The following is a 25,697-nucleotide window of genomic DNA, read 5'->3' on the forward strand; positions in this document are numbered from 1 at the left end:
CTGACCTACAGAATGTCCCTGCAGACCCCTCTTCCATGATCCTATGCTTCACGATGACCTCTCAGGCCACAATTGCGGCCTCAAAGGACCTCGAAGGCGCCTTCTGACCATCCAGTGATCCACTGCGAGATCCATATTGCGGGGGTGAGCTGTTTCCGTGGACACTCCGGGCTTCTTCGCTGTTGTCGGTGGCCTGTGAGAGCAGGTAACGTCACAGCTAGATGCATGGCAGACCAAGGTTGCTAGGCGGGCACAGGCAGGAGAGAGATGTCGGAGGGCAGCCTGTGCACACCGCCGCCGGCGTGGACAAGGCGGGACAAGCTGTCCGCTGCTGTGAGTCTGACCGCGGAAGCTGTACGAGCCGCCGGGAACGGGGACTTCCGAGCGCGAGCGGGTCGATCTGCGCCTTGCATCATCCCCAAACGCGTCTGCCACGCTTAAGAACGACATCCGTCCCCGCAACCCGCTGCCCATCTCATCCCCCTCTTAAACTTTCTCTTCGCCTTCATCCACGACGACCACAGCCTCTTTCACGACCCACGACTCCATCACCGCCATCTCATATCTTACACGCAATGTCGGTCGGTAATCTTCGCACACGCTACGAGTCCGCAGGCCAGGGCCACCTCTTCACGTTCTGGGACGACCTCTCCGACGCAGAGCGCGATGCCCTCCGCACGCAGCTCGAGGCCCTCGACATCGAACGCGTCAACCGCATCTACCAGAAGGCCGTGACCGCTGAGAAGGAGCTCGCCAAGAGCACAGGCACGGAATCCATCGAGCCTCTTCCAGAAGATGCCGCCGACTCCGTCATCGGCGACCCCGCGAAGGAGAAGGAATGGCGGGGCATTGGTCTTCAGGCCATCGCGCGCGGCGAGGTCGGTGTTCTCCTCATGGCGGGCGGGCAGGGAACCCGCTTGGGTAGCTCGGCGCCGAAGGGTTGCTACGACATTGGCCTTCCGTCCCACAAGACCCTCTTCCAGTACCAGGCTGAGCGCATCGCGCGTCTTCAGACGCTCGCCGCCCAGTCCGCAGGGAAGGAAGCCGGTTCGGTTGTGATCCCCTGGTATGTCATGACCAGCGGGCCCACGAGGAAGGAAACCGAGTCGTTCTTCAAGAAGCACAACTACTTTGGCCTCGACTCCAGCCATATCATTTTCTTCGAGCAAGGTATGTGACATAGCATGTGTCTCGATATCACATCGCGCACGTTGGTCGTACCGTAATGGCTCCGTGCCGGCGCGGGCTCGCGCGTTATAACCGAGAACATTGCATATTCGTGCCCGCGCCCGTATCTGACCCGTCGTTATACCTACAGGCACCCTGCCATGCTTGACGATGGACGGAAAAGTCCTCCTTGAGACGCGTTCTCGCGTCGCCGTCGCACCTGACGGCAACGGCGGTGTCTACGCCGCACTCCGCCGGCCCCTCTCCTCCGATAGTTCCACCACCGTCCTGTCCGACCTCGATCGCCGCAAAGTCCTGTACATCCACGCGTACTGTGTCGACAACTGCCTTGTGCGCATTGCCGATCCCGTCTTCCTCGGCTACTGCATACAGAAGCAGGCCGACTGCGCCGCGAAGGTCGTCCCGAAGGCGTATCCCACGGAGTCCGTCGGTGTCGTTGCGCGTCGCGGAGACAAGTTCTCCGTCGTCGAGTACTCCGAGATCTCGAAGGAGCAGGCGGAGCGCCGGACGCCCTCAGGCGAGCTCGCGTTCCGCGCGGCCAACATCGTGAATCATTTCTACACGACATCCATGCTCAAGAACGTAGAGTCGTTCGAGGAGGATCTCGCATTCCACATCGCGCGTAAGAAGATCCCACACGTGAACCTCGAGTCCGGCGAGAGTGTCAAGCCGGCGAAGCCCAACGGCATGAAGCTTGAAATGTTCGTTTTCGATGTGTTCCCCTTCGCCAAGCATTTCGCCGTGCTCGAGGTCGCGCGTGCGGACGAGTTCAGCCCTCTCAAGAACGCTCCGGGGACCGGTTCCGACGACCCCGACACAAGCCGCCGTGACCTTCTCGCACAACACCGGCGGTATTTGGAGGCGGCGGGCGCGACCGTGAAGGAGGGCGTGGAGATCGAGCTTTCCCCGCTCGTTACGTATGCGGGAGAAGGCCTCGAGTCCGTCAAGGGGAAGACGTTCACGCGTTCGGGATATGTCGAGTCTGTGGAGGAGCTCGACGCGCTAGTGTAAGTGTAATAGCAAGGACCTAATGCCTGGACCACGCATACTTTGCATTTCGTGGAACTTGGACTGTGTATCATCATCGTATATCCGTCATCGTCGTATTGTTACCGTTACCAATGGACGCTAGTTTCACTCTGACCTTGTCTATCAGTACCACCCATTATCCAGAGGGCTTACCTACAGCAGCAATTGAACTCTATTAGGTCGCATATATCCCGCCCATAAGTGTGACGTCAACATGGCAATCGATGATGAGTGCACAACGAGGTACAGTCTACAAGAGAGGAACTGGACGCCGTACACTCACCCGCGTCGCTGTCAGGAGCCGTCTGCTCGGCGACTGTTTGCTTTCTCCTTTTCCCCACCGCCTCCTTCCTGCTTGTGGGCATCTTGCTTATGCAGTGCCCCATGTAGGGATTGGAGGAATTGTCGTGTTCGTTCGCTGTCCGGCTATAGGGAACGTTAGTCAAGGAGTTAGGCGCCAGAATGCGCCAACATACACGTACTTCATGACAACACGACAAGAGCTTATTGATGAGGACAGTCTGCTGCTCCGTCGCATCATCCAGCTCTTTCCGGAGCTGTTTGGTCTGCTTGCTCTGTGAGATCAGGGGCAACCAACCCGACGGCGTGCACAGAACAACACACCTCTTCTTCCATTTTCTCTGCTCGAGCCTTCTCAGCATCGGCTAGCTGCTTTTGCTCTGCTGCACGAGCTCGTGACAGCAGGACCTCGAGCTCCTTCGAACGCACCACACACTCGAAGTGTCGTTCTCGCAGCTCGTACTGCCGCAGGACCTCTTTCAGCCGCTCGCGCACACTGCGATCCATATATGCATGCGTGAGCTCATCGAGTAGCAACGACGAATGGAGAGAGTACGCACACTCCGTCGAAGATATTCTGCAGCGTCTTCCGCGCTCTGCCACATGATTAACCACATGCTCAAGTCCTCACCTGGTGTAGCATAACACTCACTCTGTCGGGTCATCTACCCACTCCTTCTTGAGCTTTTGACGGACAGGCTGTGGGCCATCGTCCAGCTCCTCTGTGCCAGGGCCCTCCGTCAAGTCCATCATCTCCACCGCAAGAATAACATCCCCGTCCTCAATGCCAGCCTCTTCCGGTGTCTGATCCGCCTCAAGCGTCCGACCGCCATGGGAGAAGATGAACTGCATCGAGCTCGAGCTGATCGCGCCGCTCGTGCTCGTCCCGTTAACGAGCGGACTGCCCTTCTTCCCCGCGACGACAGTACTCGTGGTCGAGGATGAGATGTTCGTCTCCATGCGCTCTGTCCACGCGTTGAAGAGCCGCGTGAGCTTTGTCTTGCGCGAGATCTTGAAGTAAAGCTCTGCGCGGTATTTGCACACGACGCGCACGACGATGTCGGGCATCTCGCGGTACTTGCTCTCTTGGATCTTTGCTCGTTCCGCGCGTTTCGCCATGTCGTTCTTCATTTGCAGGATCTTCGAGGAGTCGGGGAAAGGTTATTTGCGCCCATCCGATCGGAATTTGGTCAGAACGCACCTCGTCCTGCGCTTCCTCCACGCATGTCGCTAGACGTTTGCTGTCTTCCTACGGGTTGCGCGCCTGTGAGGAGAGTGCAATCGGGGGATGCGAGCTAGGTTACCCACCCGTAGCTTCTTGTTATCCTGGAGGCAATTGCGCAGTCAAAATCAAAATCACGGCAACATACAGGGTAGTACTCGCCTTCTGTAGCTCCCGAGCAAGGTTCTCCATCTTCGTCTTCGTCTGGTTCGCCTTCGTCAACTGGCTCTTGGCTACGAGGCATCAGTGCGCGTCAGGGCAGGCACGAAACCAACCAACCTGCGTCCTTGTCCTTCACTAACTTCTGCTTCTCCTTCGCATGGTCCCGTTCAAGCCGCTTGAGCTCTGCGAACTAAGAGGAGAAGGCAGAGAGACATGTTCATTTCACCCATACTCCTTGTACGAGAATGTACGCACCAGTTCAATATACTTTGCATGGATGGCTGTCTCGGTCATGCCCGATACAGAATTCTGTGCCTCCTCCGCTACACACGCATGCGTCAGCGGTTCACCCCACCTACGTCCATGCCCAGGTGGAACTCACCAAAGCGCCGCTCCTCTTCCTCCTCATGCACTTCCTCCTCTTCGAGGGCTGCGATCCGGTTCTTCAAGGTCTCGTACATCTGTGAAGGGTCCACAGGCTGCTCCGCGGCCTTCTTCTTGCCCTTTGGAGGGGGCGCGTGCGTGCCATTTACAGCGGCCCCATTTGTCGTGCGCGCCGCTGGCTGCGCCTGAGATGCATTTGGTGGTACCGGGGGAGCAGCGGCAGGGGCAGGCGGGGTGGGGCCAGCGGGGGCGGGTCTGCCGTGTCTCGCGGTCTGTGCGCCGTTCATGGCAGGACGATCGGCGTTGCGCGCGGAGACGGGTATCTTGACGGGGAGGCAGCAGGAGAAGATGCGGAAAAGCAGGTTAGATGTCGACGCCGTGCGGCGTCCTGAGTAGAGTGCAAGTAGAGGTAAAGAGGTGGGCCGTGCCGGAGACTATTACAGCGCCAGTTTGTTGGACTTGGTGGCGGAGGAGGCTCGATTGTCACATTCTCTCTCCTTGGTTTTTGTCACGCACATCCTTTTCTTCTTACCACCACCACCTTCGTTTGCCCCAGGTTACCTAGACTCCGGGCTTCCCCACACTGCTTTTGTTCATTCGACGCTCTCAGCTTACAGCCTCCGACTCTCACCAATCCCTAAGAGCATTCATCCGCTGTTATTTTCAGTTAGTGCAGGGAGCGTCGGGCGCAGTCGGCCGCCCAACTCTCCTTAAAGCTGAAGTTTTTTGAGCAAGAGACAAGGAGTTCCAGACAGTATTGTTCTGCGCGGACGCATTGGTCCCAAGTGGCAAATGCCAAAAGATGCATACATAACCTCGCGCATGCGTTCAAAAAGACAGTCGCCACAAACGAATCGATGCATCAATGACTACACATATATTGTGCTTAACATGTCCGGAGATTGCGAGTCGCATGCCGGCATTCATCGATGCAGCACGGCGGGCACGAGCGCGATGGGAGAGCATGTGTAGTGGCAGCAGCAAGCGAGGGCAATCGACTACCTGATGGATGGGCACGAGTAGGACGGGGTCCCTCTGGGATTCGATGTGTGGGTGCGCATTAAATTCAATGCTCTTCGTTCCGGGATGCCGATGGTCCGGTTTTCTCTCCCACAAAGGCTCCACCCGTCAACACATGCCCGTCGTTCTTGCAACTTAGACTGGGACCGCGACATATCGAGGACTCGACTCGCGCATGATGATGGAGTAGTGAATGTGTTCTGCATAGCAGCAGCGCAATTACTGTAGCTAGGATTATACTTTGATAATGTAGGTATTCTAGGCAACGGCGACCGATCAGCAGCATGGTCGAAACGTGAAGTTCTCGTATACTCACCTAATAGACATTCCTCTATGCATCCCCTTCAGTGCTCTGGAGAGCCTCACCCACAGACCACCTCTGGAACTCGAGTAGTGCGAGACCAGCTTCATCCGAGCCCTCTTCCGGCACCATCCCGCGTTTCTTCGCCCAAGCGACCAACTCTTCGACAACGGTATTGCCTTCCTTGCTCGGGAACATGTCCGTGGGTTGGTGATACCACGCCCCAGGATCTGGTTGTGAGGGGTTGCCGACATGAGTTACGGGGAAGCCAACAATCGTACGGCCGAGCGAGCGTTCCAATGCAGCGAGGTCGCGCTGGAACTCCTCCGAGCCGATGAGAGATGGCAGCCTGGGTGACTTGAGGGCGTAGAGAGAGAGCGCGGCCTTCGTGCCGTTCGTCGGGATAGATACAGTGCCATGGACGTAGGGGAACACACGGATGCCCAAGTGATTCTGCGTATGTGGCAGCGGGTCGCGCGCGACCGCTACTGCTCGCCGTAGGGTAACTTTCTCCCCAACTTTCGTCACCAAGTCTCTCACAGCGGCCTCGACCGTTGTATGTGCGGGCGCGGACGTCGCGGGATCCAGGAGGGGTGCGTCGTTCAGCTGGTCAACGGAAAGGGACTGGATGAACGTTCCATCTGCCTTGGGTTCGACAAGATACGCAGCTGTGTGGGCAATATCCGAGAGCAGCTTGCCGAACAGGTCGTTCCGTGCGACGAAGTCCGTCTCGCAGTTCAGCTCGACCATCGCTGCACGAACGGCGCCCGCAGGCCCGAGCCGCGCACCTGGTGAGAGGACCTGGACACCAATAAGACCTTGGCCGGCAACGCGGTCAGCAAGCTTCGCGACTTTTGCTGCACCAGTGGCAGCGCGGTCGGCATCGAGCCATTGGAGGGCCGCATCGAGGTCGTTGTTGCTGGCAGCGAGCGCTTCTCGGGCCTTGGTGAGGGATACGCCTTCGGTCCTCTTGCGGAGCTCGGCGATGAGCTTCACGGAAGGCTTGACCGGCGCGGAGGTCGAATAGAGACGAGGAAGGGCAGAAGTGGCTCTGCGCGCAGAGTACATGATAGGCAGAGTCAGGACGTAGTGGACGGACAGAAGGCGAGACGCGTCAATTTACGCGTCGGCGTTCGCAACGGGCGCTACGGCCAGCCGACCAACTGTTACTGTGCACACGAAATGCTCGAGCAACTGAGGTGAGGCCGCGACGAATCACTGAAGTAATCGGCAGGCTTGATCACAAGTGTTTGAAGATGCGCTTCCACAACGATGATTTACGATGCGGTACATCTATTAGATTTGGGATAGTGAAAAGGCTTGAGTAAGAACTATCGAGCAATAGCAGTAGTACGGTTACTATGGTACGGTAGATTAGTACGTTATTTATATATGAAGCTTCTCTATCTCGCTGGCAATACATTAGCTGCAGTATCAAGAAACTGGGTCAAGAAAGCTGAGTACCCGAAGCATCGTCACGGTGAGTTCATACCACTCTGTCCTCACGACCTCTTAAGTCAGGTCAATCACGTCTTTCTCGTTGAGGTCGTCTTCCTCCGCTTTGCCGGTGGCCCCTGAGCCTGAGACTCGACGAAAGAGGATGCAACCTTCCCTGAGGTCCCTTGAGCCATTTGCGCATGCGAGCGCAATGTGCCAGCCACAGAAGGGACCGCGGGAAGCTGGGTAAGAGAAGTGGGAGCGACGGCCGTTCTCCCAGTCCTGGTGACATCGGGACCTGGTCGACCCGCGCCATTGGGTGGGGGTGCCCTCGATATGCCGGCAGTACCTGCGCAGTTAGCGTTGGAACCACTGGCTACCGCTGTGCTCGCACTTGCAGGTGGAGTGCGTCCCTGGAGAAGTGCATCGATTCTTGCGAACTCTTGTCCGAGGATAATTTGCAACTCAGCGTTGTCGGTGCTGATGCTTTTAAGCAACTTCAGACCCTCTTTTTGATTCTCAGAATAGCGAATAGGGTCTAGAAGCACCCTCGATTTCGTGACCTGCACGCCAGATAAAATTACGAACATTCACAGAGACAAGACGCGGTCTTACCCTGATCCCCTGAGGAGTAGTTCGGATGGTCTCCCAAGTTGCGAGAGCGTGCGCGTATGACTGTAGGTTCTTCTCCACATGTCTTCTATTTTGAGCTTTGATACGATGCCAGCTCTGCGACACGTTGGACGAGGCACTTGTGAGGAACTGTTGTACAGGCTTGCAGTATTCGCAGTTACAGCCCAAGTTCTGCAAGTTCTGGATATGTGTTGATGCTGTCTCGAGCGGACGGGTGCCCAACACCTTCTCTGCCCAGAGTTGCATGGTCGATCGGAATACAGGCGCGAAAATGGGAGATGTGAGCGGTAGCTTATGCTTGAGAAGGAAGCCGCGAAGCTCAGAGACAAGGGGCGCAAGTTGCTCCTGGACGTAGTTCCCGTCGAGATTGGGCGGACTAAGCAGACGGGTCAGAATTAACTTGCAGGCATCCGGCATGTTGACAGAGAGACAGAAGTCGAGTGCATTTATGGCATGGGTTATACCGTGATACCTGTTGTAAGTCGGGGTAGTGACAGTAACGGTGGATGCCCACTGCTGAACCAGGCGGGTGAATACCGGTTGGATGTTATGGCCAGTGGGGTCAAGTGCGGCGCGTCGTGTGTGAAGCTCCTGCACAAGGGTCCGTAGCAGCGTGTCGTTGAGCGCCATCTTCTCAAGCTTCGGAAGGAGCCTGCATGACGTGTTAGCGTGTGGCGTGATGCGGACACAAACTGTCAACTGCTCACTCGGTAAGAATGACATCTGGCTGTCCACCCGAAACCATAGCTTGCATGACGGACGAGATGTCTGCCGCCGTGATCGCACGAGGAGTTGCACTTGCAGCAGAGAGCCACTGAGTAGCGGCAAGACGGCACAGGCGGTGCATCTCAGGCACCGCAGAACCTCTGGTCATTGGACCAGCAAAGACGATGAGCGGCAGGATGATATGCTTGACACGGCGATCCATGACATCCTTCACAACATCTGCACCGCCAACCACTTGAAGTTTGCCGACCACCTTACTGAACAGATCTTGGCATTTCAGGTCAAAGCATGCCTTGACGAAGGGCTTGATATTCTCCAGCTGTTTTGGTTCTTCGGGCTGCCGAAGGTACGAGGAGGCAGCCTGCAGTTGCGTCGGCGGGGAATTTACTTCAAGTTTGAGGATTGACGCGAGGAGTAAGTCTCGCGCCATGCGAGCCCGTGCTTCCTCCGGAATACCCTGCTCGCCGTACAGGTAAAGGGCATACTCGAGCAAGACGACACTGTCTGCTTTGGGTTTGATCAAGGGGAGGACACTGAGTCATGAGGTCAATGAATGGGTATACCCTGAGGGCTTTGGATGATCAGAACGCGCACCTGTTCTCAAGGAACGCCACCCCACCATACTTGAGCGCAAAGGTAGTAAGTGGTTTGTGCTCGTCTTTCGCGGGCTTCTTCAGAGCACCGAAACGCTTCGTGCGCTGCGCCACAATCCACTCCGCACTGTGACCAGTGGACGTCGGAGTGATTTGCTCGAAGCTTTCGAGGAACTTGAATGCAGCCACATTTGACGGGTCTCTCTCCAATGCCCGCTCTACGCTGTCAAGTAGAGAGAGGGAGTCAGAACCAACAGACGAATCACGATCGCGAAGGGTTGCACTTACAAGGGCCTGATCTCCTGGAATCCGAACGTAGCTACAGCACGACGGATATGACGGTCTCCACCGAAAGCAGCTATGGAACGCGTAGCATCGCAGTGGTCCACTGCTTGTTTCCACAGAGAAAGGTCCTTCCAGGTCAACGCGACGCGGCACAAGCTCGATACAATTGCGGTGCAGTGGGAGGCAGAGGCCCGCGTGAGTACGAGATTAGCGAGCTCCGACTCATCCGAAGTGGCTTGAAGCGTTGTAGAAGTGCGAAGTTTCTCGCATGCGTATGATAAACCGTTCACACCATGTATGATGTCGAAGTTCGCCCACCGGGGCCATATGACCAAGACAGTACGGCGATAGACTGAATCAAGGTAAGTAAACGAGGTACAACAATGATCAGTGTTACATATTATGTTGAAGTGAATGGGTCGCTCACATCGTTCCAAGCTACCGCCATACTAGTCACCGCACAACTAGATTAGCACCGTGCTAACACATGCTGTGGAGTTGCTTACGTTCCCCATGTATCCTTCGTACTCCTGGTCATCGTAGTCTCCAGCAGTGATTGCCTTGACGACTTCATCCGGGATGACCTCAGTCTTGAGTTCGTAGTCCAGGTCCTCCCGAACCAGGCGTCCATCAAGGTCCACGAGATGTTCAATTGTGACATCAGTCTCTTCGACCTCTCCCATGCTCACGTTGTCCTCGTCCTCGTCCTCGTCCTCATAACCATAAGCGCATCGATAGCGGCGTCTTGCATAGCCGCAACCACCGCCATAATCATAGCTACGACCGCGCTGCGTGCATGTTAGGCTGGCTAGACCAAGGTGCAATCCGTGAGGCTTGCCAATGCTGTCAAGCAGTGCGACCAGATGTGCGTCGGCGCCCTTCAGCGCACTACCACGCAAAGCGGCATGGGAGTATTTGTGACTGAGCAGATAGATGAGCTTGGCGGGATCCTTGCTCTGGACATCACCCTTCTTCCATGATAAGAGGACGTGGCGGAGGCGTGCAGCGATGCCGCTCTGTGGAGACGGTGCAGGGCGGAGGGCGTCCGTCGTGTGGATGAGATTAAAGGACAGCGCGAGACGGTACCCGCTCGTGATTTGTTTGACCTCATGTTCGACGTCGGTGTACCAGGCCAGGATAGACGTGGTCATCGAACTGTTCGCGCTGTTGTCGTAGATTTCAGAAAGCTCTCCATGAGTCACGCGCACTGCACCACCGGTGAACCGGGATGGTAGGACCACAACTATGGTGGCAAACATGCCGTTGACCTTTTCAGTGCTATAGCGGAATGTGAGTAATCGTACACATTGAAAAGGTGAGATGACGCACTCGACATGGGGAAGAAAACTGTCGAGCGAAGGTTAGAATAGTTCGGGAATACGAATTCCATAGAACTCACTGAGATCCAGTCTCGTATAGCAGGAGCTTGTACAGCTCGCAGCGCGGTTGACTTGCTTGAAAGTCCACGCCTAGAATCTCACACACGTCCCGCACGGTCTGCGCCATGAAGGTGCCCCAGGCCGCATTCTCGAAGTGAACCTACGTCACGGCAATGAGTCTTTTAACCACCGACCCCTCTGATGGTGATGCACCGGGTACCTACTTTGCTGGCGTCGATCTCCCAGGTATCCCGCACGGACTTGTCAACAATGGTACGGTCGGCCATCCCGAACGGTGCTTGCCCCGCGCACTCCTTGATAGCCGCAGCGTCTCGGACACCTAGGGGAAGACCTACGGTGCCTAGTCCGTCGATGTTGAGGCTCGGATTGGGCGCCGCGGGATAGGCGCGGTTGAAGCTGAAGGCACCATTGTACTCCAGGTCGTTGCTCACAATATCCGCAATCTCACCCTGGAATGTACTCGTTTGACACAGGTTCTCCGACACCACACAGAGGCCACTCACCCGAACGTCTTCGCAGATATCCTCCTCTCCGTCTTGGTCCTCATCTTCTTCAGCACGCTCCTCGCCTCCGCCGTCGCTCTCCAGGCCGTTTTGAATCTGGCCGTTCGCCATGTTGCCGTGGCTCGGCTGGGTAACGGTCTGCTGCGGGTCCACTGAAGTGCCGCCGGGTTGACCATTATTGGAGTCCTGTAGGCAGATGTCAGGTTTGCATACACCTCGAGGTGTTTAGAACCGACCATTGCGTTGGCAACCGTCTCAGGTGCGCGTAGATGAAGGTAGTCAAGTGTAAAAAAAGTGTACACTGTAGAAAAGCCTACGTGTTGGCGCTTACACGTGATCGTGACCCCTTGCCTATATCTTAGTCGGGAGAATTCCCCGACTCGAACGGTGACAGTAGTCTCATTCTGATCTTGCGGGTACATGACCATGACGTTGAGGTAGAAGTAAGCATGCAAGTAGGTAGACACGAAGAATCGCCGAGAGTACACTAGGGCGCCAACAATGTCCTTTGAATCTTCTCAGCCTTCGGTTCTCCTACGTTTAGCCGGAGGCTCTGCGTCATGCACGTCCAATCCTGCACTCCAGAGGTCTGACCAGTGCGGCAAAACAACAAGCGCGGTCCGGTAGTACACTGTAATGAAACTTAGAGCATGGTCATTGTCAAGCCACCGGCAGCGTACCTTGCCTCAGCTGTAAATCGTCGAAGTCGACCTAGGCAAGCACAGGCATATGTGAGCTACATCAAAGGAAAAAACGTCCATGATAAAACGCACAAAACCGATCAATCTCTTGTCCGGCTCTCCGGACTTCATGGCGGTCTCCAGGTCCAATGGGATAGCCTCCTTCTCGAGATCGAACTCCAGAGAATCATGAACGGGGTGGCCGTCGAGGTCGACAAGCCGCTGGAGCTTGATATCCGTGTCGATGTCCCCCAAATCGTCAAAGCCTTCAATATTCTCCTTCTCGCTCTGCCAGTCATTGTCGTCGGAGTAGTGGCGATGGCCAAGTAAACAAATCCCCGATTCGGTGAAGACCAAGGTGGCGAGGCCGAGACGAGAACCATGTCGCTTTGCAACTGTGTCGACCAAGCTGAGCGTATGTGCATCGGCACCAGTCAATAGACTGGCACTCAGCTTGTCCTGAGAATACTTGTTCTTCAGTAGGTAGACAATCTTGCTGGGAACGGTGCCGTCGCGCGCGGCTTGGTTCCAGGACGACAGAACTTGACTAAGACGGGCGAGAACCTCATCTTGTGTAGCCAGGCTCAGAACGGGGTGTTCAATGGTACTGAAGACACCGTAGTGAAGCGCAAGCTGGTATCCTCCGGTGACTGGCAGCATCTCGTGCGTGGTGTCCCTGTGCCATGCTACCATTGTGGTGTCTGTGATGGCACCCGGCGTGCAGTCGTACGTCTCGACCCTATCACCGTGCTCAACGCGTATCGCTCCGCCTGTGAACTTGCATGGCAGAACGATGACTAGAGTGGCAATGAGATTTCCAGTACCTGTGGATATCGAGGCGCTGTTCATCGAAGATGTGTCAGCACGGGCTATTGCAGGTGGAGCATACAAATACCTAGATCCAGTCGAGCAGAGGCTCATTCCAACAAGTTCCCATCGAGGTTTATGTGCTTCCTCACACACGCCGAGACCATCGCAGACCTTGCGCAGCGTGTCAGTCATGAAGGCTGACCATGTCGTGTTCTCGAAGTGTACCTTGGAGCATTGGTATGAGTACATCGTCAGTGAGATAAGTAGAATGACATACGTTCTCGGCTCTGACATCCCATGAGTACTCATCCTGTCCAGGTAGCGTTGCAATGGCTTTGAGGGCCTCAGCATCGCGAGAGCCAAGAGGCAGACCAATCGAACCGAGGCCGTCAACACAGAGGCCAGGATTGGGGGCATTGCTACACTTGAGAGACCAGGAGAATGCTCCTGTCATCCCCGAGCCATCCTCGAGTACCTTGGTGAAGGTTTCCTAGCATCTCGTTGGTAAGCGGACATGTCAGGGCTTCAAGCCGCAGGTGGCACCTACACGGGTATTGGCCATGATTGCGTGGACTAGGGGCCTGCCAGTACTCGGAGGAGGAGGAGCGGGCAGACGCAGAGGCAGAGGAACTCCCGCAACCAGTGAGCCTCAAGCTGCAGCTCAGACTTGCTACGTAACCGCGTGTGCTACGCTCGGACGCGTCGGTCATCGCGGACGCGTGATCGTGACGTCAGACGCCGTCTGCAGCCCTTTGCCACTCTGTTTCCGACTGGCAGAGGATAGAAGGTAAGCACGAGCAAGGATATAGTCCGGCGCAGGTCCCGCGGTGCTACGGCCAGCCCGGGAGCGGTGGGAATCTGGTGACCTTGGATCATGATGTGCTCAGACGCCTCCATCAGCATTCAGGACGGTCCCAAGTCGAACTTCAACCTGTCCTATCCTCTAGGTAATCGTCATCTCCTCGAACGTCCTTATATACTCACATTGGACCCAGTCGACCAGCGATAGACAACATGAAGTTCCCGGCTTGGTGGGGGCTTGTCCTCAACGGCCTGGTTACAAGCACGACTGCGCGCATTTCACAGGAGCACTTCCTTGCACCCACGTATCAGGTTGGCAGTAGCCCATCTACGCCATACGACGAGGGCCTCTTTACGCCTGTCGAAGATCTACACATCCTCTCCACGTCTGAGTACACGTCCCTTCGGCACCCCAGCTTACCCCAATACAATGTCCGTATCAAACAGTCGCAATTCTGCGACGGCGAGGTTCAGTAAGTGGCGCATACATTTTTGTACTGCGTGATACTATCACTCACCGTGGTTCGTTCGGTAGAGCCTACACAGGATACATCGACATCGAGGCGCGGCACCTGTTCTTCTATTTCTTCGAAAGTCGACGTGATCCAGATAAGGATGACGTCGTCTTCTGGACCAATGGCGGGCCTGGAGGTTCGTCGTCCTTGGGACTCTTCATGGAACTTGGTCTGTTTGTTCTCTAATTTCATCAGGGAGCGATATGCTTAAGAATCAATATCAGGTCCATGCAGAGTCACCAGCGCGAACTCTACTAAACGGTTCGAGCATGCGTGGAATGACCATGCGAACGTCTTCTTCATTGACCAACCGGTTGGCGTCGGGTTCTCATATGCTGAATACGGGGAGCAAGTGGTGCGTACGGGCGTGCTTGAGCGTGCAGTCGATCTCATGACAGTAACTCGACGCCTTGCAGAGCTCGACAAGTGAAGCTGCGAAGGACATTTCCGCATTTATGGTCATCTTCTTTGAGCACTTCTCAAAGTTCAAGGGTCGTCCGTTCCACATGGCAGGCGAATCATATGGTGTACGTGACTAGGGCCAAGCGCTTCCGTTCGTCTCAAACTTCATCCCACAGGGCCGATACATCCCGGTCTTCGCGTCGGCGGTGTACGACAGAAATGCCGAGCTCATCGAGGCAGGCTTGACACCGATTAACATCACGTCGGTGATGATCGGTGAGCCCTTCAGGTCCTAGGCTATTCATGTGCATTTCCAAGCTCACCCCACATGCATACAGGAAACGGCTGTACGGATTTTGCTGGCGTTGTCCGTTCCTACTACGACATTCAATGTGGGGACTATGGATTTCCCGCTGTGACCAGCATCTCGTAAGTTAATCACGATCTCATGGTGCGGTGCTGACGGCCGGTCAACGCGCAGTGACTGTGTCCGTATGAAGCAGCTCCTTCCGCGCTGCCAAAAGAGGTTCCAAGAGTCATGTATCGATGTCACTGACAAAATCGACTGCGCGTCCGCTTGGGAATTCTGCTGGAAAGCCTTCGACTCGGTCTTTTTGAGTGAGATACCCCATTTACTACGTTGATGACTCTCCTCTGATTCGTGGCTTCCTACAAAGAATACAACGCGTACGATGCCTTGCGCCCCTGGTACGCTAGCTGTCGCAAGGACATGCGTGGTTACCTCGGAATAATTGACTCTCACCTTACAGCAAAGGACATGCCGATATGACATCATGCTATCCCATCGTGCAGTACGTACTGCTCCATATTCAATCTGACGTTCGGTCTGACCCAGTGACTGCTACGCTCTGCCGATAGAGATATCGGTGACTACTTGACGAATCGCACAGTCCAGTCTGTGCTGGGCGTCGACCCGCACAGCAACTTCAGCTTAATCAACTTTGAGCTCAACGAGCGTTTCTCTGAGGACAGCTGGTCCTTCCGGGCTGAGCACTACCTCGCTGCGCTTCTCGAGCGCGGCATCCGAGCTCTCGTCTACGTGGGCGACACGGATTGGATCTGCAACTGGGTATGTCGGCACCCTGTACTTGCCTATGCTCTCGCTCGCTGACATGCATGCCTCTCCAGGTTGGTAATGAGCGCATGACCCTCAATCTAGAGTGGACCGGACAGAAAGAATATCAGAGCCGGTCGCTGCGGGAGTGGTACATTGATGGCGATGTAGCCGGGAAGACAAGAAGTTTCGGACCACTTACGTTCGCTACCATCCGTGACGCTGGTCATATGGTAAGAAAACATTGCGCTCCACTTTATGCTTGTACTAACAGCACCTTTCGCAATTGCAGGCGCCATACGACCAGCCCGTCCGGTCACTGGAGCTAGCGAACAGATGGCTTGCAGGCGCAGAATTTTAGTGTCTTCTTTCTTTCGAAGTGCACGAACTGGTTTTCTACCGGTCTGCCTTATCACGATTGCTTTTATTTGCGTTGTAACGTTGTACCGTAGTATGAGCTGTCCCCGCCTAGTTGTGAGTAGTTGAAACTTGAGAGACGTGTTTGGTGCACGTGACCGTCGCGTTGAGCGCGTCTACATTTCTGGAAACTCTCCAGCGACTACAGCAGAAGTTTGACCTCGACAGCTATGGCGTCCGCTTACTCCTTTGCTGTACCCTCTGCAGTACCTCAGGATCTCCAACTTATCCAGGACCTCATCGGAGACATACCTGTACCAACTACTTCCAAACTATCGGAGGCTTCAGCACGATCAGACCCGGACCATGGAACGGACAGTGACACCGACAGTGAACAGGAGGTGGAGGCGGGTATTCTTGTCGACGTCGGAGAAGGAGACGTAGACACGTGAGTAACTGATTTGTTGTGTTCTTTTCCGTCACTTAAAAGAAAGGTGCTCAGCCCATCCGAATCTACAAGCGATTCAGATTCATCTAGCGATTCGGAGGACGAAGAAGATGTTTCCGCTGCCCGGAAAGCACGGCAGAAGCCAGTAAAGGCAGATATGGATGAAGATGACGACGGAGAGCCAGCAGCGACATCGGAGGCGCAGTTGCGAACGAAGAACGAAGTCATCGAGGCTGAAGTCATCATTCCCGAGGTTGCCGAAATCAGCCCCGACCAGCGATTGGAGAAGGTGGGAGAAATCATGAACATCGTGGACAAGGTGGTCATCGTGAAAGGAGTTGCGTCCGAGGTCTTGAATAGAGGCTCCGAGAAGGCCCTCGATTCCGACACGCTCCTAGTCTTCGAGGATAGGAAGGTCTTCGGATATGTGCGTCAAACAATCCGTCTCCTACCTTACCAAGCTGTTGACTAGTGCCAGATATTTGAGACCTTTGGGCCAACCAGCGAGCCACTCTACCAAGTCAGGTTCAACCAGAGGTACCCCCTAGACCCCGAGAAGGTCCAGGTTGGCCGGCCTGTTTTCCATGTCCCCACGCAGAGCCACTACGTCTTTGTGCAGCAGCTACGGCATTTCAAAGGGAGCGACGCGAGCAACGTCAACGACGAGGAGCCTGCCGACGATGAACTTGAGTTCTCTGACGACGAGGCGGAAGCCGCCCACAAAAGAGCGCTAGCTCAGAGGTCCGTGGTCATATCGTGCTAAGCCATGTGCATGCTCACTGATTGCTTACCAGACGAGAGCAGTCTCGCGCACGTTCAGTGATGTCTTCGAGGCACTCGACACCCGTCCCTTCGCGCATGCGAGACCAAGACATGCTCGACGACCCATACGGCGGTACCTCGTCTTACGCGGAGCCTCGACCATCTAACGACATGGATCTCGCTGCAGGTCCTTCCCGCCCGGCCCCTATACCGTACGACGACCCGTATTCGGATGCTTACGGCACTGCGCCGCCAGAGTTCGTAAGTGAAGAAGAGGAAGACAGGAAGCCACCCCTTTCTCCTTCCCAAGCCTCGCGTGGTCATGGCCGTGGGCGAGGGCGTGGAAGAGGGGGTCCTGTGCGCGATGTTCCTTACCATCGCGAGGAACACGGTGGTGGTCGAGGACGAGGAAGAGTCCGCAACGATCGTGGTCGCGGCCGGGGCCGTGGACGCGGTCGAGCCGACCCTGATCATACCGCTCGAGCTCTGTCTCCAACGTCCTTCGCGATTGCTCGTGCCACAGGACAGTACGCTGACGGCTCTGCCGTTTCGCCCGTCACGAATGGCGGCGGCGGCGGTTGGGGATATCCACAGTATCCTATGCAGTCGTTTGACTTCACGTTTCCGTACCAGTTCCCCCAGGTACAACCCCACATCAACCCCCGCTTTGCTTCTAACTTTGCCATGCCTGGTATGGGCATGGGCATGGGTTATTCAGGGTATGGCGCACAGTCTGCCCCGTATACACAGGACGCCTCGGGGTACGCAGTCCAGGGCGACGCATCTGGAGGTTGGAACGGAAATTGGGGTGACATTCCACAACCGCCTCCTGGTCAGGGAGGCAGCGGCTTCAATGGATGATTTCTGTCATATCACATATGTATTGTCTATCTATCGTGCAAGTATCTTTTCCTTGTATCACGTTTCGGTGTTGTTTGCCGCGGGCAGTGTTTGGTAGGCGTTGAGTCGTTGAAGCCAATAGCTTCTGACCAAACCAGATTTGGACATGTTCGCGCGCCTAGGGCGGCCGCCCGGGAGCGAGAATCGAGTCGTCGACGCCGTCGAGCTCGACATCCACCTGTCCACTCCTCCACCAACTTAGTTGTGGTCGCCCTCGCCATGCCCAGTGCTCGCAGTGTCAAACCCAAAGCTGGACGTCCGCGCGCGGGTGGCAGCCAACAGCCAACAGCCTCCTCCTCCTCTCCCGCACCACTGCAGACTGGCAAGCCACAGTCGCCGGCGCAAGTCCCTGCGACGAAGGAAGGCATGAAGACAAGGCAAAAGCGCGTCTTGCCCACGCGCTCGCGGCGCGGTGGGCCTGGAGTAGGAAACTGTGAGACTGATGCGATGATCCTCGAGACGATGAAGCGCAAGTGTACGTTCCTGTTGCTCACTCCTTTACCCGTCGCGTCTTCCTGCCATCCCATTCGTTTGATCTCCATGCGTGTCCTACTTATACACTTACACAAACGCGCGCAGTTGAGAGCGAGCCGCTCATACCCGCAACGACTTCGTTCTTGTTGACCACGAACGCCGCGCTTCTCCCTCTTCCAACTACGTCTGGTGATACGGCAGACGACAATCCTGAATCCCAGCTGAATACGCTCGCATATGGACGCTACTTTGACCGCCCCGAAGTGCGAAAGGCCTACAAGGAGCAGCAGCTCATCCAGACCCCAGAGTTCACTGAGCTCCCGCAGGATGCGCATGTCGGCAGCCGCTTCCGCCCGCGTGGCTTTGAAGATGTTCGTCCGCCCACTACTCTGTACATACGCACATACTCACACCATGTTATCGTCGTTTTATTTCGCAATACATGCTCGCGCTTCACACGCGTTCGTACAGGAGAGCGTGGATACCTCGGACCAAGCATACGAGAAGCGCCACCGCAAGTACGAGACGTTCGAGAAGCGGCAGCGTCTGCGCGAGAAGGAGAAACTCCAACACGAACACTACAAGCTCAAGGAGCGGATTGACCAGCTGCGCGCGATGGATTCATCTGCATTCCTCGCGATCCCTGCCTCTGAGTTCACCGACGAGCACAGCGACACCCCCGGCCCATCCACGCAGGGAGATATGGTGGTTGATGCGACAAACTTGCATGGCGCGGCTGCGTATCACGAAGGCGAGCGTCGGAGGAAAGAGATGCTCGAGGTCGCACTGTCGCTCGAGCAACGCTACAGGACCTTGTTGCCGCCTGACCGGCGGTGGATGAAGAAGGTCGCGAAGCCATCTAGCAAGGCATCTGCCGATGTGGTAAAGGAGGTGGTGGACGAAGAGCTTGGGGGCGAAGGGGATGAGAGGGTTGAGGAGGAGGAGGAGAGGGAGGAGGAGGAGGAGGAGGAAGAAGAGGAAGAGGAAGAGGAAGAGGAGGAGGAGCCCGAGGAGGAGGAAGAAGAAGAAGAAGACGAAGGGAAAGATGAACAGGTTGAAGAAGCGGACGACGGCGAGTCCGAGGTTGACCCCGAGGAGATCGAACGACGCAAGTCTAAGAAATTGAAGCTGCGCATCAAGTTTCCTCCAAGCATGCTTGCCGCGAAGCAGGCCACGAAGCCCCCGATTCCGTCCAGAGGAGGTGGCAAGCAGATCACACTATCCTCATTTCTACAACATTCTGGTGGCAAAGGCCCAATCATCCATTCTCCTCTGCGTTCCGCATCGTATGTTGGCCCCGCCAAATACGAGCGGTACTCCGTGGAGACAGCAGATACCTTACCTGAAGCACCCTCTGCAAAGCGCCAGCGCATAGGCCAGTCCGGGTCCGTGAAGGTGAAGAAGCCGAAAGCATTCACCGACTCAGATACTCGGGAGTCCGTGTCTTCTTCTGGTATGCCGTCGTTGAGTATGTACTCTGCAAAGAGATCTTACGCGACCTACGCAGGGCTTGCGGGTAAGAAGGAGCAGACGACGTGCGTGCTCATGGTTGCGGCCCTGCGGCAGTCCACCGCTCCCACCGCAAGGAAAACCCAGCGCCATGTCACCGCATTTGGCGTACGGGTACCTCAGGAGATTGAGGAGGTTCGCGACTTCGAGATTCCTTGGTGGGTGACCGCCCCCGGGAGTGCGAGCGAAGACGGGGACCGACAGGGATCTTACGACCACTCGTATGGTTACGCGGACGGTGACTCTGTTTCCGTGGCGGAGACGGACCCGGGAACATGATGATTTAGTCTTGCGCATTGCGCAATTACTGTTTGTGTATGGCTTGTTATCATTGTAGCGTATGTATTGCATATGTACGGGATTATGTTTCTTCATGCAGACTTGATGGACTTCCCTGATCGCAAGATCACCCCCGGGGCTCAGCTCAGGCAATCTCGTGAAGATTCTCCGCGGCATAACTGTCACCATCGCAGCTTGCTACATGAAGTGTGCAGGTCTGACGTCGATTTTATGTGATCGTGAAGCTTGCTGCCACAGTACTACAATATTCTGAGGTAGGGCCATTGACTCAGACGAGGTCGCTTAGTGCACGGTCACGTGGTGACATTCTGGCATGGAGTCGGACGCGTCACATCGCTGCTCTATTCAGACTATTCCTCCACCACCGCTTCCTTCGAGGGCGACATCCGCCTCTACCCAGTATCTTCCCTGCATGTCAAGTGAGTGCTTGTACTCTCTTTGAGAGTGATCTGTTAACTCATATCTCTTATACTAGGATCCGGTTTGCATTGGACTTCCGGTGCGTCCGCGCGTGAAGATGGTTCGTCATTTGTACCGTCACCTGCTTATAAATCCCATTCATGCCGACTCACCCTACGTACCTTAGTTATCGATTCTTCTGACGAAGATATAGATACGAAACCGACCGGCCCTAGTTTTGGTGTGAGGATGCCTTCGAGTGTACTTTCCGGATTCACAAGATCTCATTCTATTCCAGCGCACGTTGGCACAAGTCCTTGAGGATGGTTCAAATGTCACTGGGGCCTTTTCGTGCATGCAAACCCACGTCTTGGCACCTAACCCGGGACTTCAAGTGGACGATATTGGAACATTGGGATTGCCCCTTAGCGTCCGAGAGGCTGCCGCCTTCAAGGCATGCGCAGAATACGCAGCTACAGCAAACAGAGACGCCTCCGCGAATGAAAAGCATTGTTGGGAGGTTGAAGCTAGAAAAGTATGTTCAATCTCGTATCACCCTACCCAAGATTGACTCTCTGTGTCAGGTTCACTTTGGAAATAACGAATGGACGACTTTCATTGATGCCACATTCCGCCAAGTCTGCGACAACTTTGCTATATGCTCAAAGATCAACAAGTCGCGATACGAGTTCAGAAGACTGGCACTTTACGAGACTGGCTACAGGTGCGTTGATTAACTCTCTCGACAATCTTCGACGTCTGATTTATCTTAGTCTCTTACCACCGAGACGGTGAGTCAAATACTTGGTTCGAGTTTATTATCTTTACTCAGTGTACAACAGACAGAGGGGAGATGAAGGCGTCTTCGCAACTGTCGTTGTCATCTTGCCCTCAAAATTCAGCGGCGGGTCGGTTTGCGTCGCTCATGATAATCGGGAAGAAACCTATGACTGCAGTCCAGGGAGCCTAACGAACACAACCGTTCTTGCATGGTTCGACGAGTGCACTCTCGAGGCTCAACCTCTTACTGGAGGTTTCCAATTGGCTCTGCACTTCGACTTAATCCACACAACTGAAACTCCCCAGCCATCGCTCTCCGGTCAAGATTGCATCGTGTCTCGCCTTCGCGATATCTTCTCGACATGGAATTCTGAGAGAGGAAGCAGTGATACTCCCAAGAAGATTGTATGTCTTCTCCAGGACAAGCATCCCGGCGAGTCATTGGCGCACGCCTCGTTGTCTGGAACCGACGCACGCAGTGTCTTACTATTGAGCAACGTTGGAAAGCTACACGGGTTCCGCGTTGGACTGGCCACGCTGATTTGCACCGAACGTGGCCTCGGAGAACTCGAACGCGGGTACTATGGCGATGACGACTGGATCGAGGGGGCGAACGATGTCTCCATGGTCGAGGTCGACGACAGAGATGTCGCGATTACTCGTCTGGTCAGCTTGGATGGCCGCCTCATCTGCGCTTCGTTGGAACACGACCTCAAACGGGAAGCTATCCCGGCGCACATGCTGAAGCTCATCACAGCAGAGAGGCCGGACAAGCAGATGTATGCCTATGTGAGCGTCCAGTACTATCTCCAACTCACCCATCCGTATTGATGCGGCCCGTAAACAGGTGAATTCGAAGCACATGTCGTTCAAGCAAGGTCGGTTGCTGGTCGATGTCTTCCGCACACTCTCCACTGATCACAAGTGATGCAGTTTTCCGCCGTACGGTAGCCGTGGTCTGGCCACAATGGGCGGAGTTCGAGCTCGTTCATGGTCCATATGGCTTCCTAGACGCATGCAAACGACTCCGGGCTTGTAACAACACCCAACCGACAGCAGAGGACTCTGAGCTCGTGGAGGGCATACTTGCTCGTACCGATGAATCCACGAACGAAGCCGTTATGGAGAGCGTATGTCGTGTAGCCCTCCTGTGGGACGATTTCCCCCTCTGGCTGAGGACCGTGAAGGCGTGCGACGCGGAACAGTCTATCTCCGCGATGGGGGAAGAGAACATCTATCGAACCGTGAGCGTGTTTGGCTTCCAGCAAGTGCGGGAATGGTGCGTCTTCCTTTCTCTTCGTCTACTCGTGAGCTTACTAATCATCATGGACGAACCTCAGCTTACAGCGAATGCTGCAGCGAGACCCATCGGATGTCGATGCACTTCAATTCTTAGAGGACTTCAAGGAGTGGGCATCCGAGCAAGACGCTCCTGAGCAATCTGCCACTATGAATCATTGGATTGCTGCTCAGCGAACGAAGCGTATTGCTAGTCTTAGGGGACCCATCGAACGCGATTACGAAGCACTCGTTAAACTCATCATCGAACATGGTGATGCAGACGAGCTGGAGAGCCAGTAAGTGAACTACTGTGCTCTTTCACAATCCTGCTGAAATTTGGCTTCCAGAGTGGTACCTTACCTGATATCTTCTGGCAACAAACTGGTCCTAGCGCAATGTGTTAACCTGCTAGCCGGCGAGGGGTTCACTTTGAAGCATCTTGTCGATGCTCGCGCTCGGATAACTGGTGTGCTCCTTGCCACCGTGCATCCGAATATCAACTTCCGACCTATGTTGATCAGTGAAGAAGCCGCGGACAATGAGGACCTTTTGGAGTTGTTACAGCTCTACATGAAGGGATGCATGGCCATGGACCGTCATGACCTCTTGAGCCTCGCCTGGCCTCGTCTCAGAGACGTCTCAGGCTTATCGAGATTTGAAATCAGCTCCCATGTCGGACATACCCTCTTCCCTCTCATCTCACATGTTGCCGAGGTCGCACCGGCTGCATACAGGCCCGAGGTGTCTGCCCTTTGCGAAACAGCTGTGTCGTATTGGTTGATGACTTTCGCAGACCCGGGTGTACCGGAGTTGACGGAGAAGTTGGTGCTCTCGATGCTATGGGCCGTCTCTGCGAGCAAGAAGACATCCCTGCTCGGTGCATGGTTAGTGTTCACCTTCTGGTATGCGGAATTTATTGGCTCATGTATTGCACTGAGATAGTATTGTCCCAAGGTTCGAAGAGAAGGCCGATGAGGTGCAACTCCGCATATTGCTCGACGGATTGCATACGAAGCGTTCGACTCTTGGTCCTAACTGCGACACCCTCCTTCTGACCCTTGTCAAGAGGTGGGTTGTAATCACAGAACAACCCTTGAGCTCCCCGGAAGCTATAGGATATGTCATGAGCTTCGACCTTCCCGAAGCATGCAGCTTCCTCTTCCACACATTGCTGAACCCATCCGTTCTTGACAAAGCATACGTGAAGAACCAGCTGGCCACCTTGCTGCGTTCAATCTGCTCCTCGCTCGCGGCACGCAAGCTTTCAGTCAGCTCCTCCCATTTTGCACCGACACTCCGTGCCATCATGCGCCAGTGGGCGGAGAAGGTCATGAGCCCGCCTCCCACACATGAAGCGTTCCGGCCCCTCACCGTCCTCGCAGGCTGGAGATGCGCTTGTAAGCACTGCACGCCTGTGCGCGACTTCCTGATGCATAGCTCGGAAGAGACCTGGACGGGCCGTATCGGCAGGCAAAATGTGAATCATGTCGTTGCACAACTGGGCAACCACGCACAATCCGCCGCTGTGTGGCAGGGACTTCCTTCTCGGAAGAATGGAGAGGCCCTTGGATTGGAGGTCAGTAATCCTGATGAACCGCACGATACACGTCCCCGGCTGAAAACCTAATTGACACTCAGGTCAAGAAGGACCGAAGCATAGTAGTCGCGTCGCAGTGGCGGCACGGTCAATCAACGGGATTGGAGCTCCTGAGAGCGATTAGCAGGGACGAAGGAGAACTTCAAGCGATCCTTGGTGAAGATTATCATTTCATCGTGGCATCTCTAGAAGAGCCCAAGCATTCCGCATATGCTGCTCCAGCGCGTGCACAGAGCGCGCAGGTGGCACGAACGGTAGAAGCGCGAGGATTGACGTCCGGTGGGCGCAAATCTCAGGGCACTGCTAGCAACAATGGCGAGCAGCAGAAAGTTCGGAGGGGGGATACGATTGCTGGACCTCCTGCCAAACGCCGGAAGACGGCGTATAACGAGAACGACGTGATTGACCTAACGTAGTGAGGACAACGCATTAACCACTAGTAGTACTTGTACTCTACCATCTATGACGCCCGCACTCCTTGCCCGCCTGCGAATTTCTGGACCACCGCCAAGACGTTCTGGCGGGCGGCCAGCCCAGCATCTCTCTTGCGCGACAGAACAAATTCTCCGAGCTTGACGGGTCCGAGTTTCCTGACGTCGGTGGTCGAGAAAGGTCGGGGGACGTAGCGAGAATAATCTCCGGCCGTCTTCTCTAGGAAGAGCTGGACGCGAGCCTGCGAAGGCGTGACGTCTTTGCGAGGCGTCGTAGAGACCGCTTGCGAGGAGGGGGACGTGGGAGAGCCAAAGAGCTCATCGAGGTTACCCAGCTCTATCTCGGATGATTTGGGGATGGCTACTGGGGACCGCTGCGTTGGCTGTACGGATGCGGCTTGCTGTACATCGCCTTCGCTCTGGGGAACATCTCTTGCCCGGGGAGGCCGCGGCTGTCGCTGACCATCTCGCGGACGGCGGTTGTCTGAACGTGGGCTTGCAAAAGTATTGCCAGGCTGGCGATCATCACGGGGAGCGGCATTTTGACGTTGCTGGCCGCGCGGGTGCCCACCCTCCCGTCGTGGTCCGGTACGTTGCTGGCCATCCGCGCGTGTACCTTGAGTACCTTGACACGGTGTCAGGGTAGCGAAAGTTTGTAGTACTGATGCACGTACGGTTGCGAATGTTGATATCTCCCAAGTTCTGCGCGAGAGGAACACCACGCTTCTTTGGCTCGCTGGATTCAGAAGGCTGAGCAGCCTCAGAGGAGTTGAAGCGGAGGCATGTCGGAACCCTTTGAACGCGCAACGTTGCGCTTCTAGCCAGGGAAGCCGTCGCAGACGGCAGAGGCGATGAGAGGCGAGAGAGCATGGAGATGTCGAGGCCGGGACAAAGTCGTCCTCGGTGTGCTGGACGGAAATGTGAGCGGCGTCAAGCGCGCAACTCCGAGGCGCGGTCGCGAGCGCGTCTGCGGGCAGCGCTGAGCGCTGCGCG

The 25,697-nt window shown here is 55.5% G+C and overlaps 11 protein-coding genes across 11 annotated transcripts; 6 read left to right on the forward strand and 5 right to left on the reverse strand.

Annotated features, from left to right (window-relative positions):
* Positions 1-575: 575 nt before the first annotated feature.
* Positions 576-2,199, forward strand: L226DRAFT_451071 (nucleotide-diphospho-sugar transferase; the record flags this gene model as incomplete). Its single annotated transcript, XM_067674993.1, has 2 exons — positions 576-1,170; positions 1,319-2,199. The coding sequence occupies 2 exons, from the start codon at positions 576-578 to the stop codon at positions 2,197-2,199; spliced, it is 1,476 nt and encodes a 491-aa protein (XP_067542861.1).
* A 312-nt stretch (positions 2,200-2,511) lies between these two features.
* Positions 2,512-4,572, reverse strand: L226DRAFT_564882 (uncharacterized protein; the record flags this gene model as incomplete). The annotated part of the gene is made up of 11 exons (XM_067683708.1): positions 2,512-2,643; positions 2,700-2,783; positions 2,842-3,013; positions 3,078-3,113; positions 3,170-3,657; positions 3,719-3,766; positions 3,826-3,843; positions 3,878-3,972; positions 4,019-4,091; positions 4,157-4,224; positions 4,284-4,572. The coding sequence occupies 11 exons, from the start codon at positions 4,570-4,572 to the stop codon at positions 2,512-2,514; spliced, it is 1,503 nt and encodes a 500-aa protein (XP_067542862.1).
* Positions 4,573-5,140: 568 nt separating this feature from the next.
* On the reverse strand, positions 5,141-6,697 carry L226DRAFT_607439 (uncharacterized protein). Its single transcript, XM_067685807.1, has 2 exons — positions 5,622-6,697; positions 5,141-5,563 (listed from the first exon to the last, which is right to left on the reverse strand). Exon 1 carries the CDS (start codon positions 6,672-6,674, stop codon positions 5,637-5,639), a length of 1,038 nt encoding a protein of 345 aa, XP_067542863.1. The 5' UTR covers positions 6,675-6,697; the 3' UTR covers positions 5,141-5,563; positions 5,622-5,636.
* A 198-nt stretch (positions 6,698-6,895) lies between these two features.
* On the reverse strand, positions 6,896-11,365 carry L226DRAFT_497438 (uncharacterized protein). The gene is made up of 11 exons (XM_067677611.1): positions 11,184-11,365; positions 10,884-11,129; positions 10,680-10,819; positions 10,610-10,627; positions 9,787-10,558; positions 9,708-9,729; positions 9,284-9,632; positions 8,997-9,218; positions 8,384-8,935; positions 7,644-8,328; positions 6,896-7,606 (listed from the first exon to the last, which is right to left on the reverse strand). The coding sequence occupies exons 1-11, from the start codon at positions 11,292-11,294 to the stop codon at positions 7,133-7,135; spliced, it is 3,591 nt and encodes a 1,196-aa protein (XP_067542864.1). The 5' UTR covers positions 11,295-11,365; the 3' UTR covers positions 6,896-7,132.
* A 201-nt stretch (positions 11,366-11,566) lies between these two features.
* L226DRAFT_528480 (uncharacterized protein) lies at positions 11,567-13,478 on the reverse strand. The gene is made up of 6 exons (XM_067679371.1): positions 13,221-13,478; positions 12,951-13,163; positions 12,759-12,898; positions 11,957-12,704; positions 11,864-11,894; positions 11,567-11,814 (listed from the first exon to the last, which is right to left on the reverse strand). Exons 1-6 carry the CDS (start codon positions 13,233-13,235, stop codon positions 11,702-11,704), a joined length of 1,260 nt encoding a protein of 419 aa, XP_067542865.1. The 5' UTR covers positions 13,236-13,478; the 3' UTR covers positions 11,567-11,701.
* On the forward strand, positions 13,443-15,976 carry L226DRAFT_528481 (serine carboxypeptidase). Its single transcript, XM_067679372.1, has 14 exons — positions 13,443-13,460; positions 13,574-13,620; positions 13,669-13,947; positions 14,010-14,158; positions 14,214-14,344; positions 14,406-14,516; positions 14,568-14,667; positions 14,730-14,820; positions 14,873-15,009; positions 15,069-15,099; positions 15,162-15,203; positions 15,271-15,481; positions 15,541-15,699; positions 15,759-15,976. The coding sequence occupies exons 3-14, from the start codon at positions 13,688-13,690 to the stop codon at positions 15,825-15,827; spliced, it is 1,491 nt and encodes a 496-aa protein (XP_067542866.1). The 5' UTR covers positions 13,443-13,460; positions 13,574-13,620; positions 13,669-13,687; the 3' UTR covers positions 15,828-15,976.
* A 66-nt stretch (positions 15,977-16,042) lies between these two features.
* L226DRAFT_528482 (NAF1-domain-containing protein) lies at positions 16,043-17,934 on the forward strand. The gene is made up of 4 exons (XM_067679373.1): positions 16,043-16,271; positions 16,326-16,698; positions 16,750-17,012; positions 17,066-17,934. Exons 2-4 carry the CDS (start codon positions 16,429-16,431, stop codon positions 17,892-17,894), a joined length of 1,362 nt encoding a protein of 453 aa, XP_067542867.1. The 5' UTR covers positions 16,043-16,271; positions 16,326-16,428; the 3' UTR covers positions 17,895-17,934.
* Positions 17,935-18,118: 184 nt separating this feature from the next.
* Positions 18,119-20,306, forward strand: L226DRAFT_528483 (uncharacterized protein). The gene is made up of 4 exons (XM_067679374.1): positions 18,119-18,408; positions 18,513-18,778; positions 18,879-19,860; positions 19,915-20,306. The coding sequence occupies exons 1-4, from the start codon at positions 18,153-18,155 to the stop codon at positions 20,193-20,195; spliced, it is 1,785 nt and encodes a 594-aa protein (XP_067542868.1). The 5' UTR covers positions 18,119-18,152; the 3' UTR covers positions 20,196-20,306.
* Positions 20,307-20,577: 271 nt separating this feature from the next.
* On the forward strand, positions 20,578-23,744 carry L226DRAFT_22082 (uncharacterized protein). Its single transcript, XM_067673000.1, has 13 exons — positions 20,578-20,635; positions 20,692-20,715; positions 20,830-20,858; positions 20,914-21,150; positions 21,200-21,339; positions 21,389-21,406; positions 21,458-22,184; positions 22,243-22,273; positions 22,329-22,674; positions 22,736-22,972; positions 23,024-23,417; positions 23,470-23,560; positions 23,619-23,744. The coding sequence occupies exons 1-12, from the start codon at positions 20,629-20,631 to the stop codon at positions 23,488-23,490; spliced, it is 2,211 nt and encodes a 736-aa protein (XP_067542869.1). The 5' UTR covers positions 20,578-20,628; the 3' UTR covers positions 23,491-23,560; positions 23,619-23,744.
* Positions 23,591-24,493, forward strand: L226DRAFT_22068 (uncharacterized protein). Its single transcript, XM_067672999.1, has one exon. The coding sequence runs from the start codon at positions 23,800-23,802 to the stop codon at positions 24,301-24,303; it is 504 nt and encodes a 167-aa protein (XP_067542870.1). The 5' UTR covers positions 23,591-23,799; the 3' UTR covers positions 24,304-24,493.
* L226DRAFT_607444 (uncharacterized protein) lies at positions 24,429-25,625 on the reverse strand. Its single transcript, XM_067685808.1, has 2 exons — positions 25,379-25,625; positions 24,429-25,329 (listed from the first exon to the last, which is right to left on the reverse strand). The coding sequence occupies exons 1-2, from the start codon at positions 25,572-25,574 to the stop codon at positions 24,734-24,736; spliced, it is 792 nt and encodes a 263-aa protein (XP_067542871.1). The 5' UTR covers positions 25,575-25,625; the 3' UTR covers positions 24,429-24,733.
* Positions 25,626-25,697: the final 72 nt, after the last annotated feature.

The sequence above is a fragment of the Lentinus tigrinus genome, assembly GCF_003813185.1.
Source record: "Lentinus tigrinus ALCF2SS1-7 unplaced genomic scaffold L226scaffold_1, whole genome shotgun sequence".
Classification (NCBI taxonomy): domain Eukaryota; kingdom Fungi; phylum Basidiomycota; class Agaricomycetes; order Polyporales; family Polyporaceae; genus Lentinus; species Lentinus tigrinus.

Bases quoted from the DNA above. Each gene is read 5' to 3' on its own strand.
- L226DRAFT_607439 (XM_067685807.1), bottom strand. From the start codon at position 6,674: ATGTACTCTGCGCGCAGAGCCACTTCTGCCCTTCCTCGTCTCTATTCG.
- L226DRAFT_497438 (XM_067677611.1), bottom strand. From the start codon at position 11,294: ATGGCGAACGGCCAGATTCAAAACGGCCTGGAGAGCGACGGCGGAGGC. The intron at 9,219-9,283 runs GTAAGTGCAACC...TCTACTTGACAG, and splicing joins TTCCAGGAGATCAGGCCCTT to CGTAGAGCGGGCATTGGAGA. The intron at 7,607-7,643 runs GTCTCTGTGAAT...TCTGGCGTGCAG, and splicing joins TCAGGGTAAGACCGCGTCTT to GTCACGAAATCGAGGGTGCT.
- L226DRAFT_528480 (XM_067679371.1), bottom strand. The intron at 12,705-12,758 runs GTATTTGTATGC...TTCGATGAACAG, and splicing joins CTCTGCTCGACTGGATCTAG to CGCCTCGATATCCACAGGTA. The intron at 11,895-11,956 runs GTGCGTTTTATC...GTGCTTGCCTAG, and splicing joins ACAAGAGATTGATCGGTTTT to GTCGACTTCGACGATTTACA.
- L226DRAFT_528481 (XM_067679372.1), top strand. From the start codon at position 13,688: ATGAAGTTCCCGGCTTGGTGGGGGCTTGTCCTCAACGGCCTGGTTACA. The intron at 13,948-14,009 runs GTAAGTGGCGCA...TTCGTTCGGTAG, and splicing joins TTCTGCGACGGCGAGGTTCA to AGCCTACACAGGATACATCG. The intron at 14,345-14,405 runs GTGCGTACGGGC...GACGCCTTGCAG, and splicing joins CTGAATACGGGGAGCAAGTG to AGCTCGACAAGTGAAGCTGC.
- L226DRAFT_528482 (XM_067679373.1), top strand. From the start codon at position 16,429: ATGGATGAAGATGACGACGGAGAGCCAGCAGCGACATCGGAGGCGCAG. The intron at 16,699-16,749 runs GTGCGTCAAACA...GACTAGTGCCAG, and splicing joins ATAGGAAGGTCTTCGGATAT to ATATTTGAGACCTTTGGGCC. The intron at 17,013-17,065 runs GTCCGTGGTCAT...ATTGCTTACCAG, and splicing joins AAAAGAGCGCTAGCTCAGAG to ACGAGAGCAGTCTCGCGCAC.
- L226DRAFT_528483 (XM_067679374.1), top strand. From the start codon at position 18,153: ATGCCCAGTGCTCGCAGTGTCAAACCCAAAGCTGGACGTCCGCGCGCG. The intron at 18,409-18,512 runs GTACGTTCCTGT...AAACGCGCGCAG, and splicing joins CGAGACGATGAAGCGCAAGT to TTGAGAGCGAGCCGCTCATA. The intron at 19,861-19,914 runs GTATGCCGTCGT...CGACCTACGCAG, and splicing joins GGAGTCCGTGTCTTCTTCTG to GGCTTGCGGGTAAGAAGGAG.
- L226DRAFT_22082 (XM_067673000.1), top strand. The intron at 20,716-20,829 runs GTGCGTCCGCGC...ACGAAGATATAG, and splicing joins CGGTTTGCATTGGACTTCCG to ATACGAAACCGACCGGCCCT. The intron at 23,418-23,469 runs GTGTCTGCCCTT...TGACTTTCGCAG, and splicing joins CGGCTGCATACAGGCCCGAG to ACCCGGGTGTACCGGAGTTG.
- L226DRAFT_22068 (XM_067672999.1), top strand. From the start codon at position 23,800: ATGAGCTTCGACCTTCCCGAAGCATGCAGCTTCCTCTTCCACACATTG.
- L226DRAFT_607444 (XM_067685808.1), bottom strand. From the start codon at position 25,574: ATGCTCTCTCGCCTCTCATCGCCTCTGCCGTCTGCGACGGCTTCCCTG. The intron at 25,330-25,378 runs GTACGTGCATCA...CACCGTGTCAAG, and splicing joins AGATATCAACATTCGCAACC to GTACTCAAGGTACACGCGCG.